The 15,530-nt window shown below is 38.6% G+C and overlaps 1 protein-coding gene across 1 annotated transcript; it reads left to right on the top strand.

The window, feature by feature from the left end:
* The first annotated feature begins 994 nt into the window (after window positions 1-994).
* Window positions 995-13,561, top strand: Rpt5 (26S proteasome regulatory subunit Rpt5). The gene is made up of 7 exons (XM_071663222.1): window positions 995-1,143; window positions 2,651-2,854; window positions 3,920-4,283; window positions 4,614-4,841; window positions 6,329-6,435; window positions 10,705-10,932; window positions 13,294-13,561. Exons 1-7 carry the CDS (start codon window positions 1,102-1,104, stop codon window positions 13,402-13,404), a joined length of 1,284 nt encoding a protein of 427 aa, XP_071519323.1. The 5' UTR covers window positions 995-1,101; the 3' UTR covers window positions 13,405-13,561.
* Window positions 13,562-15,530: the final 1,969 nt, after the last annotated feature.

The following is a 15,530-nucleotide window of genomic DNA, read 5'->3' as shown; positions in this document are numbered from 1 at the left end:
TTTAGTACTGTGAAATCAACATTGTTTCTCGTTCAAATTATCTTACAATCACCTCTATGCCAACTTATAAATGTACTTTTAGTACTGTGAAATCAACATTGTTTCTATCCCTCTCGTATAGACGACGTAACCGGGCATTGTCTATAAGCAAATGAACATCGCGAACGCTTTATTAAATGTAATGCACTGAAACCACAATTTCCCATTAACAACCATGCCCAACAGCCTTGTTTTCGTGTCCTCCACCTGTTTAACAGACCATCATACATGATAAGGGCCCCACACACACACACACATAATATATTTTTTTTCAGTATATCCTTACCATCTTCGATTTCACCTTCACCCAACTTACTAGACAGAGTCGAGTGTAATGGAGTCAGAATTCTTAGATCTCCAATTCTGACCTCAAAACTTGGATCAGCGTATCCATGTTGGCTGCATTGTTAGTTCTCTTTCCTTCTATTTATGTATCACTTTGGTTTCAGCTCCTGAGAAATGGCTTGCTTGTGTCCCCCTGCCGTATGATCGACCCTCAACACTCGACAAGTCATTGTCTTATGGTTACTGTGTGGTTGCTGACAACCCAAGTATGTGCTCGTGTGTGTGTGTGTCTTGGTTTTTCGTGCACCGCGAGGTTAAATTTAGAACCCTGTGCCCTTTCTTGTCTGCCTTTTAATAGTTACCACCTGCCCTATTTAAAAGGCAGTTTCAACTCTTCCTCAAGAATTCTTGTAATATTTTTTCTTTTTTCTTGTTTTTCTGTCTCTTTGGGCCTTTTAATGCTTCACTTAAGCTTGCTCTCCATGTGGCTTTTTCTCTGTAGACAAATCCTTCCTTATTCAAAACGAAATATCCAGCGACCCCTTAGAAATGAAGTCGATCTTTAATCAGATTAGTAAAATATATCTATATACTTTTACTCTGAATTATACATTTGAAATTAATCATGTTTATCAGATATACTTACATATAACAGAAGAAGAGTTAAAGATGATATTTAAGATAATGAAAAATGTTTGAACTGATCAAGTCGAGGGTCTGTCGAGAGCGGTGACAACCATTGTAAACACAGACGAGTCCAGCGGATGAGATTTGGTCATGGCTAACTTGGAGCAAGATCCAATGTTGCAGGATGATGATGTGAGTAAATGTCTGAAGGAATGATAAAGATGTAGGCTATATACTGAAGTTCATAGCGCTAATAAAGGGGTGAAAGGGGAGTTTAGCGCCGCTAATGAAATGGCTGTCGACTGACTGTTCTACGTTGGTAGTATAAGTTGTAGGTATAAGAAGCGTTGGAATGTTTTTTTTGGCATGTGATAATGAACAGGTTGGTGGTAGAAAAGTCTTTGATCAGGGCAATGTATACGGTACTTCAAGATACCAAGAAGGTCTCGTGTTAATCCTAAGGAAAGTGGCTTGTAATATTTTCTGGCTCTTCATTCATTGTATGAGGGCATATTTACAATTTACAACCCACAGAAGTTGCAAAAATTCAGTTATATGCAATCGATAGATCAATTTTTTTTTTTCAGAAGCAGTGATGTGTATATATTGCTTAGCTGGCAAATTAACATCTAATATTTCTTACGAACAACATCCTGGGTTGCAGAGAAGAGCATGGAGAAAAGATATTGAATTTATAGTCAAATACATGAAGGATAACATCTGTTTCCATCGGTGTGAAAGATTTCGTGATGGTTACACATCACATTAAACATCTCGAACAAGTTTTGAAATCTTTAGATTTATGCTATCGATAGATTTAAATTTTTTTAAGAGCATTCTGATATGTATCACTTAAATTGCAAATGAATATTAGGGGACATATGTAATTTGTATAAGTATTACATAACTTCTGTTGGGTGTAAACTGTAGAAATACAATTTCATGTATTGATGTTGAGTAATACATATCAAGAAACTGGTTTTGAACTTACGTGTTTAGACGTAATTACAGGAAAATGAAGGGCTCTATATGAAAGTAATAAGTATAATAAAAAGTATAATAAAATGATAGCTGATTTAGCTGCTTGCTTATGTTTCTGTATTAATTCTGTTACATCATGCTTAAATGTGGATTGCCTTGCGTCTTTTATGAGCCATTCGTCACATTGGATTTAAAGCGTAATCTCTGGGTTCATAGGTGACCTGTAGGCCACAATCAGTCCTGGAAAGACTTCAGCCTTTTATTTTGTCAGTGATGGGATAGCTAGAGTAATAAGTAAGGCAAAGTAAGATTTTCTTAATGATTTCTTGTTTATTACCTAATCAAATATAATGCAAGTTTAGTGTAACAACATTTATTAGCAATGTAACTAAACAACAAATGTATATGATAAAGCTTCACAAATCCTGCTGTTTTAACAATAAAGTGCAGGTATATATTGATTTTATCAAAGTCTTAGCTACCTTCAGTAATGGAATGTAAAACACAGTAAATAGACAACTTTGCAAATATTCTATTGCAAAAGTTGGTGATGATACCTATTAACATATGAACTTTTTTTCAGTTTTGGAAATTAACAGGGTTAATAGGCTGTGGGTGGGACGCAGCTCTTTCCAAAACACTATGTAAGTAAATATATTGATGTGATGTGATTTCAGTTCATGCAAATTTAGGTTTAAGACTGTATTTTTCATTTCAGCCTGCAATGCGTGAAGTAGCGGCTATGTCAACAGATGATATAATTTCTAGGACTCGTCTTCTTGAGAATGATATCCGTATCATGCGTCTGGAGCAAACAAGAATTACTCATGAAATCCAGAATCAGCGGGACAAAATTAGGGAGAACTCAGAGAAAATTAAAGTCAATAAGACACTGCCATACTTAGTGTCTAATGTTATAGAGGTTTGTGAAATTTTGTGTTGTGGAATAATGGTGTTCATATATTATCTTCTTATAGATACAGTTACCCTACAAGAAATTGTTTTGTATTTGAATATTTCTGTAGGATGTTTTTGTTTTGAAAAGGGGTGTCATAGGTTTGTCAAAGTTTAGTAATGATTCTTATAATTTTATTTGGAAATCAGGAAAAATAGCCACATCTCAGAAAAGATTTGTCATTATGGGATCCTTTATAAACTTATCAGAACACACGTAGAAATACTGCAACAAACTTATGAATTCAACTCCTGGAAACAAAGGTTCACTAATCTGTTATCAAGATTGAACACCTTATTGTGCAGGGCATTTCTGGTGCCTTTCCTGGGCAGTACTCCCGGTATATTGCTGATAGCTCTGGTGCATGTTTTTCAAAAGTGTATTTTTATACATGCTTATAATTTGAAATTTATGTTTTTTTTATGTTAATTCTGTATTACTTTGAAAGTATTTCTGCATTTATTTTAGTTTCATAATTTTAGGCATTTTTATAGTTTAAATATATTGTACTTTATTTATTGATTCTGTATTTGTCGGTGAGAAAAAGTTAAATGGTGAATAAGGTGGCAGTGAAAAGCAAGGAGGAGAGCAGAATTTTTTCCCAAACCTTTCTGGCAATGGAAGAGGCCATGTTGGCTACTAATAGTATGATAAGTCAGCTGGCCATTTAAACAAAAGTGGGAAAAGTTAAATTATCCTTTGAAGATGGGATATGTCCACTGTAGGGTCTTTAGATTATGATGAAAGCTGTGTAGGGGTTAATTGCTTGAACTTCTTGAATTTCAAAAATTGATGTTTGGAAATACCTTGTAATGATATATATATATATATTTTCTGTCATTTGATTGTTTAAGCCTCATAAATTTGCATAGGGTAGATCAGGAGCATAAAGTTTTGAAGATTGACAAAGATACCTTGAAAAATGTATCTTTATATTGTGGAAACAAGACATGCTTGATTTAGGCAGAGGAAATTGTATCCGAAGAAACAATCCTGTAGGTGCATATTTAAATCATAACTCAAAATTTCCAGATCTTAGATGTTGATCCGAATGAGTATGGTGAAGAAGACGGTGCAAATGTGGATCTGGACTCTCAACGAAAGGGAAAGTGTGCAGTTATAAAGACCTCTACACGTCAAACATATTTCCTTCCTGTAATAGGTCTTGTTGATGCTGAAACACTGAAACCTGGTGATTTGGTTGGTGTCAACAAGGACTCTTACCTCATTCTTGAGACATTGCCAGCAGAGTATGACTCTCGTGTGAAAGCCATGGAAGTAGATGAACGGCCAACAGAGCAGTACAGCGACATTGGTGGACTGGACAAACAGATCCAAGAACTTATTGAAGCTGTTGTTCTTCCTGTCACCCACAAAGAGCGCTTTGAGAATCTAGGTAATGATTACAGTATTGCATCTTCTGCCATTCGATGAAGTGAACATTCTTATTTTCAGCATGGATTGCTTCTCACATATCACTGTATAATAATCCATTATTAATACAGAATTTAGCTACATGTATCATAACTGTTTTATTGTTATTTGTAATTATGTTTTTGAGGCTTTATGAGATATCAAGTTCTATATTAATCAGTATCCTTACTTGGCTGATTTACCAGTTAATGCTACATGACTTCATTAAATGATTTAGTGCTAATGCAGTTGAACTCCAAAATATGTATATTCTATGTTGAGGCCATCTAAAGCTGATATTTCTGTTTTACAGGTATCCAGCCCCCTAAAGGGGTGCTTCTTTATGGACCCCCAGGGACTGGAAAGACTCTTCTGGCTCGAGCATGTGCAGCACAGACCAAATCCACCTTCTTGAAGCTGGCTGGACCACAGCTGGTGCAGATGTTTATCGGTGATGGTGCAAAACTGGTTCGTGATGCCTTTGCCCTTGCTAAGGAAAAGGCCCCTGCTATCATCTTCATTGATGAGCTAGATGCTATTGGTAAGATTATTTGACCTTTTCTTGGTAAAGATGAAGTGTCTTGAACTGGCATGAGTGTACATTAAAGAATAGAAAAATTTGATCAGAAAATTATTTTAAGCATTTAATGTGAGATAGATACACATACCCAAAGTCCAAGCAAGGGGGATCTGGCCTTGATGTTAAAAATGAAAGTCTTCCCCTTGAAAGCAGTAGAAGAAAAGAATAGCAAAGCAAAGGCTTTCTTTCCACCTTCCACATGCTGGACAGAAAACTGGTAGAAAGAATACCTTGCAGGACTAATAAACCTAAAGGAAATCAACATGAACATATCATGTATACCAACACCATTTACATGCATCCCTTTTTTTTTTATTGCAAAGACAATACTATGGATAAACCTGAGTTCTAGCCTCTCAATTTACTATTCCTGTATTATTCCAGATGTTGATGAATGATACAATGATTCTTATTTGGTCTTTCAAAGCGGTTGACATGGGTTGATTAATGTTGGTAGGATAGGGAGAAATCATCCAACAATTTTGACATATCTCATTCACGTCATGTTACCTGTAGGACTGAACCTAGGTGCTTAGATTTTGGAACCTGTCGATGGTTTCTTTAAGGTTCATGCCTATTTTTATGTGTATCATTTTAAGTGCGTCTTAAACTGAGGGTCCACTTTGGTGGAGAACTAGCAGCAACTGTAAGCAAAGTGTGACTGTAAATATGTATTGTCAGGTAAGTCAAGTAGTTGGGTCTTTATAGTATGTGAGGAGTAGTTATTACTGTTTAAAAAGCCTAAAGATTCCCTTAAAACATACCATGTTAACAAAATAAGGAAAATTTTATTAGGATGAGGGAGCAAGCAGTGCCTCATTTCCATATTATATGAGACTAATTCCAGTAATAGTTGGTAGGCAGCCAACGACCAGGGAGGTATATTACCAGTACTACATCAGGTTGCACTCTGACCCATGTAGCTGTTTTTTTCTTTCTGCCTCACCCACACATGGCCTACTGGCATTCTGTCCACAAAGTGTCTCTCTTTGTCACACACAGCACTTGTCAACACTTAACGTACACAGCTCATTTGTTGTAACTCTAGATTTTCCTAAGGTGAGCAATATGTGTTAGCCCTGCCATTTGGTAAAATAGGAGGAGCAATTGATAGAAGTAGTAGGTAGCAACATTATGGCAGGAGCATTAGATAGAAGTAGTTGATAGGAACATTTAGCAAGTGGTTTCAGTAGAAGTAGTTAGTAGGAACATAAGGTAAGAACCCCAGCAAACACTGCATTAGTGCTGCCCCTCTGCCAGTGGCCTGTTAATGGTGAGGCACAAAATGCTGAGAAGCATCACTGGAGTGCACTAGTTATGGAGACTCTATAGTTGTTACCATCTCCTTGAGGGAGTTCCAGGTGGGATATAGATAGATAGAACTCCATCATATAGAAAGCAGGATTTATTTCAAAATCAGTACTAATATTAATTTTTCATCCACCCAGGTACAAAACGTTTTGATAGTGAAAAGGCAGGAGATCGTGAGGTGCAGCGTACGATGTTAGAGCTTCTCAATCAGCTCGATGGCTTCTCTTCAACTACAGATATTAAGGTGCTGTCTTTTTTATTATTCCTACAATACTCTGATCTTATGGATTTACAAATTATGATCCTATTAATCAAGAAGATTACATTCATTATCTGTTCGGCAAATGTGTATGAAACAGCCTCTGTCTGTTGAATACACTGAATGTACAAGGTGAAAGGTAAAACTGCAAGCAGATGTAACGGTGTGCTTTGATTTTATGCTTACTTCAGACACTTTGATGCGTAAGCTACTTCAACTAGGTTCTGCAGTTTACCTTCACCAGCTGATTTTTTTGAACCACTGTCAAAGTATAGTATGAATTACTGTGTTGGCTATGAACTAGCCTCCTAAACTCGAACTTTAGTCAAGGCCTGCAAAGGTTCATAGTTAACTGATCACATTATCACAGTGTTTTAATGTAGAAATTATGAAATGGTTAATTGTGAGTTTCATTATCCGTGAAACTTTTTGAATAATACAAAATCATTAAGATTGGAAGAGTGGAAGATGAGATATGCTGAGTTGACTACATAGGTTGAGAAAAAGAAGCTGAGAGGAAAAGTTAAGTTTTGTGTTAAGTGTTAAAAAGAAAATAATTTGATCATGCTTTACGATCTTGAATGGCAGGGCAGATGATACAATGGAAGTGTTTGCAGTTGATTTTTTTTGAGACATATTTTAGAAAGAATTTCATGCAATGGATCATACACTACATTTTCCACCCCTAGAAGTTTTATTTTTCATTGTTAAAGTTGCTGTTGTAGCCCCATAACCCATTTATGGGAATCCTAAAGCACTCAGTCCATTGTCTGTACATGGGTAGTGATGAAGAGACAGCATAAACAGTAAAGGTCTAATGTATGCTCTGTCTTGTGTCTGCATATTTACTGGCAGTGAATGGAACCATGGAAGCAGAAGTGAATCATAGGGTGGATAGGGAGGCAAAGGTTCTAGGAGCGCTGATGAGTGTGTGTGAAGAGAGAACATTATCTTGGAGGGTAAAAGTGGGTATGTTTTAAAGTATATTAGTCCTAACAATATCATATGGAAGCGAGGGGTTGGCTAAGAGATAAGGCTAAAGGGAACAGGATGGATGTGTTGGAAATGAAATGTTTGAGGACAGTGTTGTGTGACTTAGTTTGGTCGAATAAGTAATGAAAGATAAGAGAGAGGTGTGGTAATAAAGAAAAATGGTTGAGAGCTGACGAGGATGTGCTGAAATGGTTTGGACACATGAAGAGAATGAGTGAGGAAACATTGACAAAGAGGATAATTGTGTCAGAAATAGATGGAACAAGGAGAATGGGTAGATTAAATTGGAGACAGAAGGATGGAGTGAAAAAGATTTTGAGCAATTGGGGCTTGAACATGCAGGAGGGTGAAAGGCATGCTCAGGATAAGAGTGAATTAGAACGATGTCAGGGAGTTAGCACCAGGAAAACAGGCAAGAAAGGCCACATTCATTGACACTCAGTCTCTAGCTGTCATGTGTAATGCATTGAAACCACAGCTCTCGATCCACATCCACACCCCACAGACCTTTCCATGGTTTACCCCAGACGTTTCACATGCCTTGTTCCAGTATGACTAGGCCCCGATTGCTCAAAACCTTTTTCTCTCCATTCTTCCACCTCCAATTGGTCTCCTGCTTCTCCTTGTTCCCTCCACCTTTGACACATATATCCTCTTTGTCAATCTCTCCTCACTCATTCTCTCCATATGGCCAAACCATTTTAACACACCCTCTTTTGCTCTCTCCACCACACTTTTTTATTTCCTCACATCTCTCTTACCCTTTCATTACTACTCGATCAAATCGCCTCGTGCCACATATTGTCCTCAAACATTTCATTTCCAAAACATCCTCCCTCCTTCATACAACCCTGTCTACAGGCCATCCCCCTCAACCATATGATATTGTGGGAACTACTATTCCTTCAAACATATCCATTTTTGCTCTCCAAGATAACATTCTCTCCTTCCACACATTCTTCATTGCTCCCAGAACCTTCACCCCCACCCCCATCCTGTGACTCACCTCTGCTTCCATGATTTCATTCACTGCTACGTTCACTCCTAGATATCTGAAACACTTCATTTCCTCCAGTTCTTCCCCATTCAAACTTACATCCCACTGAACTTGGCCCTCAAACCTGCTGAACCTAATAACCTTACTGTTATTCACATTTACTTTCATCTTTCTCCTTTCACACACTTACCAACTTTTGCAGTTTCTCACTCAAATCAGCCACCAGAGCTGTATCATCAGCAAACAACAACTGACTCACTTCTCTGGCCTCTCATCCCCAACAGACTGCATACTCGCCCCTCTCTCCAAAACTCTTGCATTTACCTCCCTATCCACCCCATCCATAAACAAATTAAACAGCCATGGGGACATCACACACCCTGCCACAGACCAACATTCGCTGGGAACCAATCACTCTCCTCTCTTTCTTTTCGCACATGTGCCTTACCTCCTTGGTAAAAACTTTTCACTGCTTCTAGCAGTTTACCTCCCACACCATATACTCTAAAGACCTTCCACAGAGCATCGCTATCAACCCTATCATATGCCTTCTCCAGATCCATAAATGCTACATACAAATCCATCTGGTTTTCAAACTATTACTTGCACATTCTTCAAAGCAAACAGCTGATCCACACATCCTCTACTACTACTGAAACCTCACTGCTCTTCCCTGATCTGATGCTCTGTGCATGCTTTCACCCTTTCAATCAATACCCTCCCATACAGTTTCCTAGGAATACTTAACAAACTTATGCCTCTTTGGTTTGAATGCTCACCTTTATCCCCATTGCATTTGTACAGTGGTACTATGCATGCATTCTGCCAATCCTCAGGCACTTCAAGACCTACATAAAGTGATTGTCTTTACCTACCAATTAACAACACGGTCACCCCCTTTCTAAAGAAATTCAACTGCAATACCATCCAAACCCACCGCCTTTGCCGGATTTCGTCTTCCGCAAAGCTTTCACCACCTCTTCTCTTTTAACCAAACTAGTCTCCCTCACCCTCTCACTTTGCACACCACCCTGACCAAAACACCCTACATCTGCCACTCTATCATCAAACACATTCAACAAACCTTCAAAATACTCACACCATCTCTTCTCTTCATCACTACCTATTATTACTTGCCCCTTTGCCCCCTTCACCAGCATTCCCATTTGTTCTTTTGTCTTACACACGTTATTTACCTCCTTCCAAAACATCTTTTTATTCTTCCAAAAGTTTAATGATACTCTCTCATCCCAAATCTCATTTGCCCTATTTTTCAACCCTTTCATCTTCATCTTGACCTCCTCCTGCTTTCTTTTATACATCTCCCAATTATTTGCACTCCTTCCTTGTAAGTATCCAGACGCCTCTCTTTTCTTTTTCACCAACAACTATTTCATCCCACCACTCACTACCCTTTTTAATCTGCCCACCTTTCTAATGCCACATGCATCTTTTGCATATGCCATCACTGTTTCCCTAAATACATTCCATTCCTTACCCACTCCCTTCATGTCATTTGCTCTCACCTTTTGCCATTCTACACTTAATCTCTCATGGCTCCTCCCCACATAAGTGTCCTTTACAAGCTCACTTACTCTCACCATTCTCTTCTCCCCATCATTCTCTCTTTTTTGAAAACCTCTACAAACTACTACTCCACCTCCACAAGATAGTGATCAGACGTCCCTCCAGCTGCTCCTTTCAGCACATTAACATCCAAAAGTCTCTCTTTTACACTCCTATCACTTAACACAATCCAATAATGCCCTTTGACCTTCTTTCATACTCACATACATATACTTATGTATATCTCTTTTTAAACCAGGTGTTCCCAATTACCAGTCTTTTTTCAGCACACAAATCCATAAGCTCTTCACCATTTCCATTAACAACACTGAATACCCCATGTACACAAATTTTACCCTCAACTGCCACATTACTCACCTTCACATTTAAATACCCATCACTAATACCTGGTCTCATACACCAAAGCTGCTGACACACTGACTCAGCTCCTTCAAAACACTTGCCTCTCATGACCAGGTGCATAAGCATGGAAGGGTGGTATGGACATGAATGAATTAAAATAATCTGGGTTATATTAATAGGTATATCTCTTCAGCTGAAGGTAATGGTAGTTGTAGCTCACTGTTAGGGTTTGCTGAGATTAGAAGTAAACAGTGTTTGGAAATAATTGTTTTAGCTTGTTTAGAATTAATTGACTTTCATCACACATCAGTTTTGATCTTCTTTGTCTACCACAGGTTATTGCTGCTACTAACCGTGTAGATATCCTCGACCCAGCTTTGTTACGGTCAGGAAGATTGGACAGGAAGATTGAGTTTCCACACCCCAATGAAGAAGCTCGTGCCCGTATTATGCAAATCCATTCTCGAAAGATGAATATCTCATCCTGCGTTAACTTTGAGGAATTGGCCAGATCTACTGATGATTTCAATGGTGCTCAGTGTAAAGCTGTCTGTGTTGAGGCGGTAAGTTGTATTCAGTCATGACAGACCTCACATAATCAGTCAATGGAAACTTTCTGGATCCTCTTTCACTTTTGTTTCCTTAATTTTTTCATGCTTGATCACCTTATCCCACTTTAACAAGTTAGTGCCAAAAACAGGCAAATAAAGGCCACATCTGCTCATATCCATTCTTTTGGCTGTTTTGTGTAATGCACTGAAATCTCAGCTCTCTATCCACAACCAGGCCCCACAGGCCTTTCCATGGTCTTCCCAGATGCTTCACATGCCCTGGTTCAGTCCATTCACAGCATGTCAACCCTTGCATGCCTTTTCCTTTCCTGCATGTTTAGGCCCTGATCGCTCATAAACCTTTTCACTCTGTTCTTCCATCTCCATTTTGGTGTCCCTCTTCTTTTTTTCCTCCACTTCTTTCATATATATCCCCTATGTCAACCTTTCCTCACTCATTCTCTCCATATGTCCAAACCATTTCAGTACACCCTCTTCAGCTCTCTCAACTAGACTCTTTTTATTACCACACCTCCCCCTACCCTTTTACTACTTACTAGTCAAATCACCTCACACCACATATTGTCCTCATACCCCTCATTTCCAACACATTGACCCTTCTCTGCACAGCCTTATTTGTAGCATTTGGTAGGCAGCAAACGACCAGGGAGGTATATTACCAGCACTACCTCACCTGGGTTAGTGATGGCTGTGTAGTGAACCAGCACTTCATTGGTTATCAAGTTGCACTACTCTGACCCCAGTAGCTGTCTTTTCTTTCTGCCTCACAACATATTCTGTCCACAAACATAAAATCTTTCCTTGTCATACATAACACTTGACAACACTTAACTCACACAGCCCTCTCTATGGTGCTGTCCTGTCCTCTCACCTTGCTTACTGTATACATTTCTTGTCTTCCTTTATCACAGAATTCTGCCATGTCTTTAGGTTTCTTTGCTTGGCTAAGTATTTGGTTGCCAGATGAATCATAGTCAAACGCCTGGAACTGGTCACCCCTATGTCTTGATTACAACCACCGATTCTTCTGATTTTATCACTGAAATTGCATCTGGCAGTTCTTTCACTAATCATGCATATTTTTCCCCCTTTCGTCCTTGTCTTGTGTAGGAACTCTTTCAAAACCAAAAATAATCGATGATTCATATCAGTCGACCTCCTGCTTTACTTCTTTTTCCAATTTTGGTGTGACCTAGCTTTCAGCTTGATCCTCATATGATGATTTGTCAATCTCTGTCTCTGATTTCCTCCAAAATCTCTTGTAGCAAGCAGGCACAAGTCCTGTGTTTTCTGATTGGCCCATTTTCATTAATTGCTTCATCTCTTACAGTGCATATTATTCTGTCTGCACTTTCACTTTATGTTTCAGTCTTTTCCTTATTCTGAACAGCAGCCAAAAATGCTCTTCTGCACCTCCCTGCCCACTATTGTTGGTAGCTTCTGTATCTCTTTTTGTCCATTCCTCTGACTGAGCAACCTCTAACACATCTAGAAAAAGACCTATCAAACCTTCTTGGCTTATAAGTGAATTTACCTTCTTTCCTTTGATCATATGTACCATGAATCCTGTCAACAAGATATTATTTTTGTTCATAGCCAGTGTGTTTATTTCTCAGATCCCTATGTTCCTATCTCACCTTATTATGCCCTTCATATTCCTTGAATTTATACCTTTTCCTCTGGTTAACTTTCTTTTCTACAGTTTCCAATAGCATATCCAAACAGTTGTTTTCTTTTGGTACCTCTTGTCTCTTCCTAGTTGACCTTGTTATGAGAGATTGCATGTGTTTTCATCTAATGCTGTATAAGACTGCTAGAAGGGGTTGAAATCTTTGAGACGATAGTCAATTTTCAACCGTTCTAGGCATGGCTAAAGGCAAGTGTAGCCAAGTTCAAACATACAGACTTTCATATTGTTTGTTGCTACCTTTCCTGTTTTGTAAAATGCAACTGTGATGCATAAAAAAAGCATGTCTTCATTATTAAAGCAAAGCATAAGAAAGCATTAACTATACTGAAGCACAGGCCCCCCTTCACCCTTCCAGTTTTGTGAAACCTTGAAAAGTTGTGGGCCTGGATATGGATAAGGGGCTTTGGTTATGGTGTATTAAACTTGACATTTATAGAGAATGGATTGGAGCAAATGAGACCTGCTCTTGGCACTACCTAGCAAATGCAGGAAACAGCAAATATGTTAGAAAGGGGAAACAAAAGTACATAATTATGTAGGGTTACTTTTACTTTTGTATATGAAGAGAAATTTGTTTGCATTGTACCGTGAATGTATTTGAAGTAGTGTGTTAATAACATACTGTCTTACATAGAATTTTGAATGTTTTTAATGCATTACAGGGTATGATCGCATTACGTCGACAGGCAACTACAGTGACTCATGAAGATTTTATGGATGCTATTATGGAAGTTCAAGCTAAAAAGAAGGCCAATCTCAATTATTATGCTTGAGGGGTATCAACTGCAAGAGATCTTCATATTTTATTTTCTTTAATCCAGGGATGTATCAAGTTTAAAGTAGTTTTTCTTTATATTTTCAAATATCATTGTATGTTTCATCACTGTTACACAAAGTATGGTGTAAACGAATAAAATATCCAGTTTCAAATGCTTTGGTATCGTTGGCCTTGAACTAAGATCAGCATTTTGTGACATGTAATTTGGCCTGTTTTTTGAAAATTATTTTATGGGTTTCAACAGTGTAGTGCCGAGCAATGCTGGCTATGAATTTACAGATGGACCTATGAGGTTTGAAACATGGATGTCACATTCAACCCAGCTTTTCACCTTCCATTCAGGGTTGGTTGATAAATTGGACACCTGACAAAGGCTAAGTTTGTTGGTAAGGGAAGAGAGGCTGAATGCCTTGTGGAAGATGAAGTGTGACAAAATGGCTGAAATGGATGGGATTGCAGTTGAATTTCACACAAAAGATGAACACTTGTTGAATGGTGAGCTAGGATTTAAAATGTAAGTAAATCTCAGGGTGAAGTGCCTGAAGATTGGCAGAATGCACGTCATTGTAAAAAGACTAGGGAACAAGAGTATGTTTGAATGACAGCTACAAGTTTTTTAGCATACCTAGTACAAGAAAAAGATGAATGAGATGATGATGGCATGCATAGAGCATCAAAACTGGAAGGAGCAATGTGGCTTAAGAAATGATAGACGATGTATGTATCAGGTGATTGCTATGAAGAATCTGTGATAAATACAGAAAGAAGGTATTTCTGTAAGATAGTTATAGATCTGGAGAAAGAATATGTTAGTTGATAGAGATGTTCTCTGGAAGCAATGAAGAGTTTCTATCAAGAAAGTAAAGGATATGTGTTAGTACAAAGATAGGAGGCTGAGTGGTTCTAAGTGAAGGTGGATTTGCAGTACGAGTGTGATGTCACCATGACTCTTGTATTTATGGATGGGTTGTGAGGGAAATAAATGCAAGGGTCTTGGAGAGATGAGTGGATTACAGTCTATTAGGGGTGGAGGGTCTGGAAAGTGAATCAAGTGCTGTTTGTTGATGACAGAGCTGCAGTGGCAGACTTGAGCAAGATATTGCAGAAGCTGGTGTCTTAGTTTGCGAAAGGAGAAAGCTGAGAATTAATGTATATGAAGTTGAGGTTATAAAGTCTAGCAGGGAAGAAAGATGGACTGAATTGAGTGAACCTGGTGAAAGTGGAGTATTTTCAGTACCTGAGAGTGGACATGGAAGCAGATGTTAGTCATAAGGAGGATGAGGGTGCTGAGGTTGTGTATCCAGGAGTGTGTGGAAAGAGAAGGCAAAAATGGGCATAATTCATGTTAAAGTAGTCCTAACAGTGTTACATGCATGAAGCATGTGCTCTAGATCAAAAAGTATGGAAGAGGGTGGCGGAAGAGGGTGGCTTTGTTGGAAATGAAATGCTTGAGGAATGTGACATGAGAATGGTTGATTAAGAAATGGTGTGGTGGGGTAAGTAAGAGAAAGGTGAGGTAGTAATAAAAGTATGGCCAATAAGACCTAAAGAGGATGTGCTAAAATGATGTGGACATATGGAGATAATAAGCGAGATGAAACAGAACAAGAGAGTTTATATGTTAGAAGTTATCCCTGGGGATAGGGGAGAAAGAATACTTCCCACATATTCCCTGCATGTTATAGAAGGTGACTAAAAGGGGGAGGGAGCAGAGGGTTAGAAATCCTCCCCTCCAGTTTAAATTTTTTGCAAAAGAAGGAACAGAGAAGGGGCCAAGTGAGGATATACCCCCTAAGACTCAGCTATTAGTTCTTAACACTCCCTTAATGACCTTGCTTTTACTCACATTTCCTCTCAAATCTCTCCCTAAACCAACTTCCACAGTGTCTCACACAAATAGGCCACCAATGCTGTGTTATCAGCAAACAACAAAGGATTTTCCTCTCAGACCCCCTTACTCACCTCCAACACACTGTATACCTACCCCTCTCCAAAACCCATGCATTTACCTCCCTCACTATCCAATCTATAAACAGATTAAACAGCAATAATAACATAACACACCTATGCTGCAGACCTACCTTCACCTGGAACCTCTCCTCTTTACCTGCTTGTACACAG

The sequence above is a fragment of the Panulirus ornatus genome, chromosome 7, assembly GCF_036320965.1.
Source record: "Panulirus ornatus isolate Po-2019 chromosome 7, ASM3632096v1, whole genome shotgun sequence".
In the NCBI taxonomy this organism is placed as follows: domain Eukaryota; kingdom Metazoa; phylum Arthropoda; class Malacostraca; order Decapoda; family Palinuridae; genus Panulirus; species Panulirus ornatus.
Note: the sequence above shows the minus strand (reverse complement) of the source record. Positions and strands in the feature narration are given on the sequence as shown.

Excerpts from the sequence above, each read along its gene's own strand:
- Rpt5 (XM_071663222.1), top strand. The coding sequence starts at position 1,102 with ATGGCTAACTTGGAGCAAGATCCAATGTTGCAGGATGATGAT. Across the intron at positions 4,842-6,328 it reads TGATGAGCTAGATGCTATTG|GTACAAAACGTTTTGATAGT; the intron begins GTAAGATTATTT and ends TCATCCACCCAG. Across the intron at positions 10,933-13,293 it reads AAGCTGTCTGTGTTGAGGCG|GGTATGATCGCATTACGTCG; the intron begins GTAAGTTGTATT and ends AATGCATTACAG.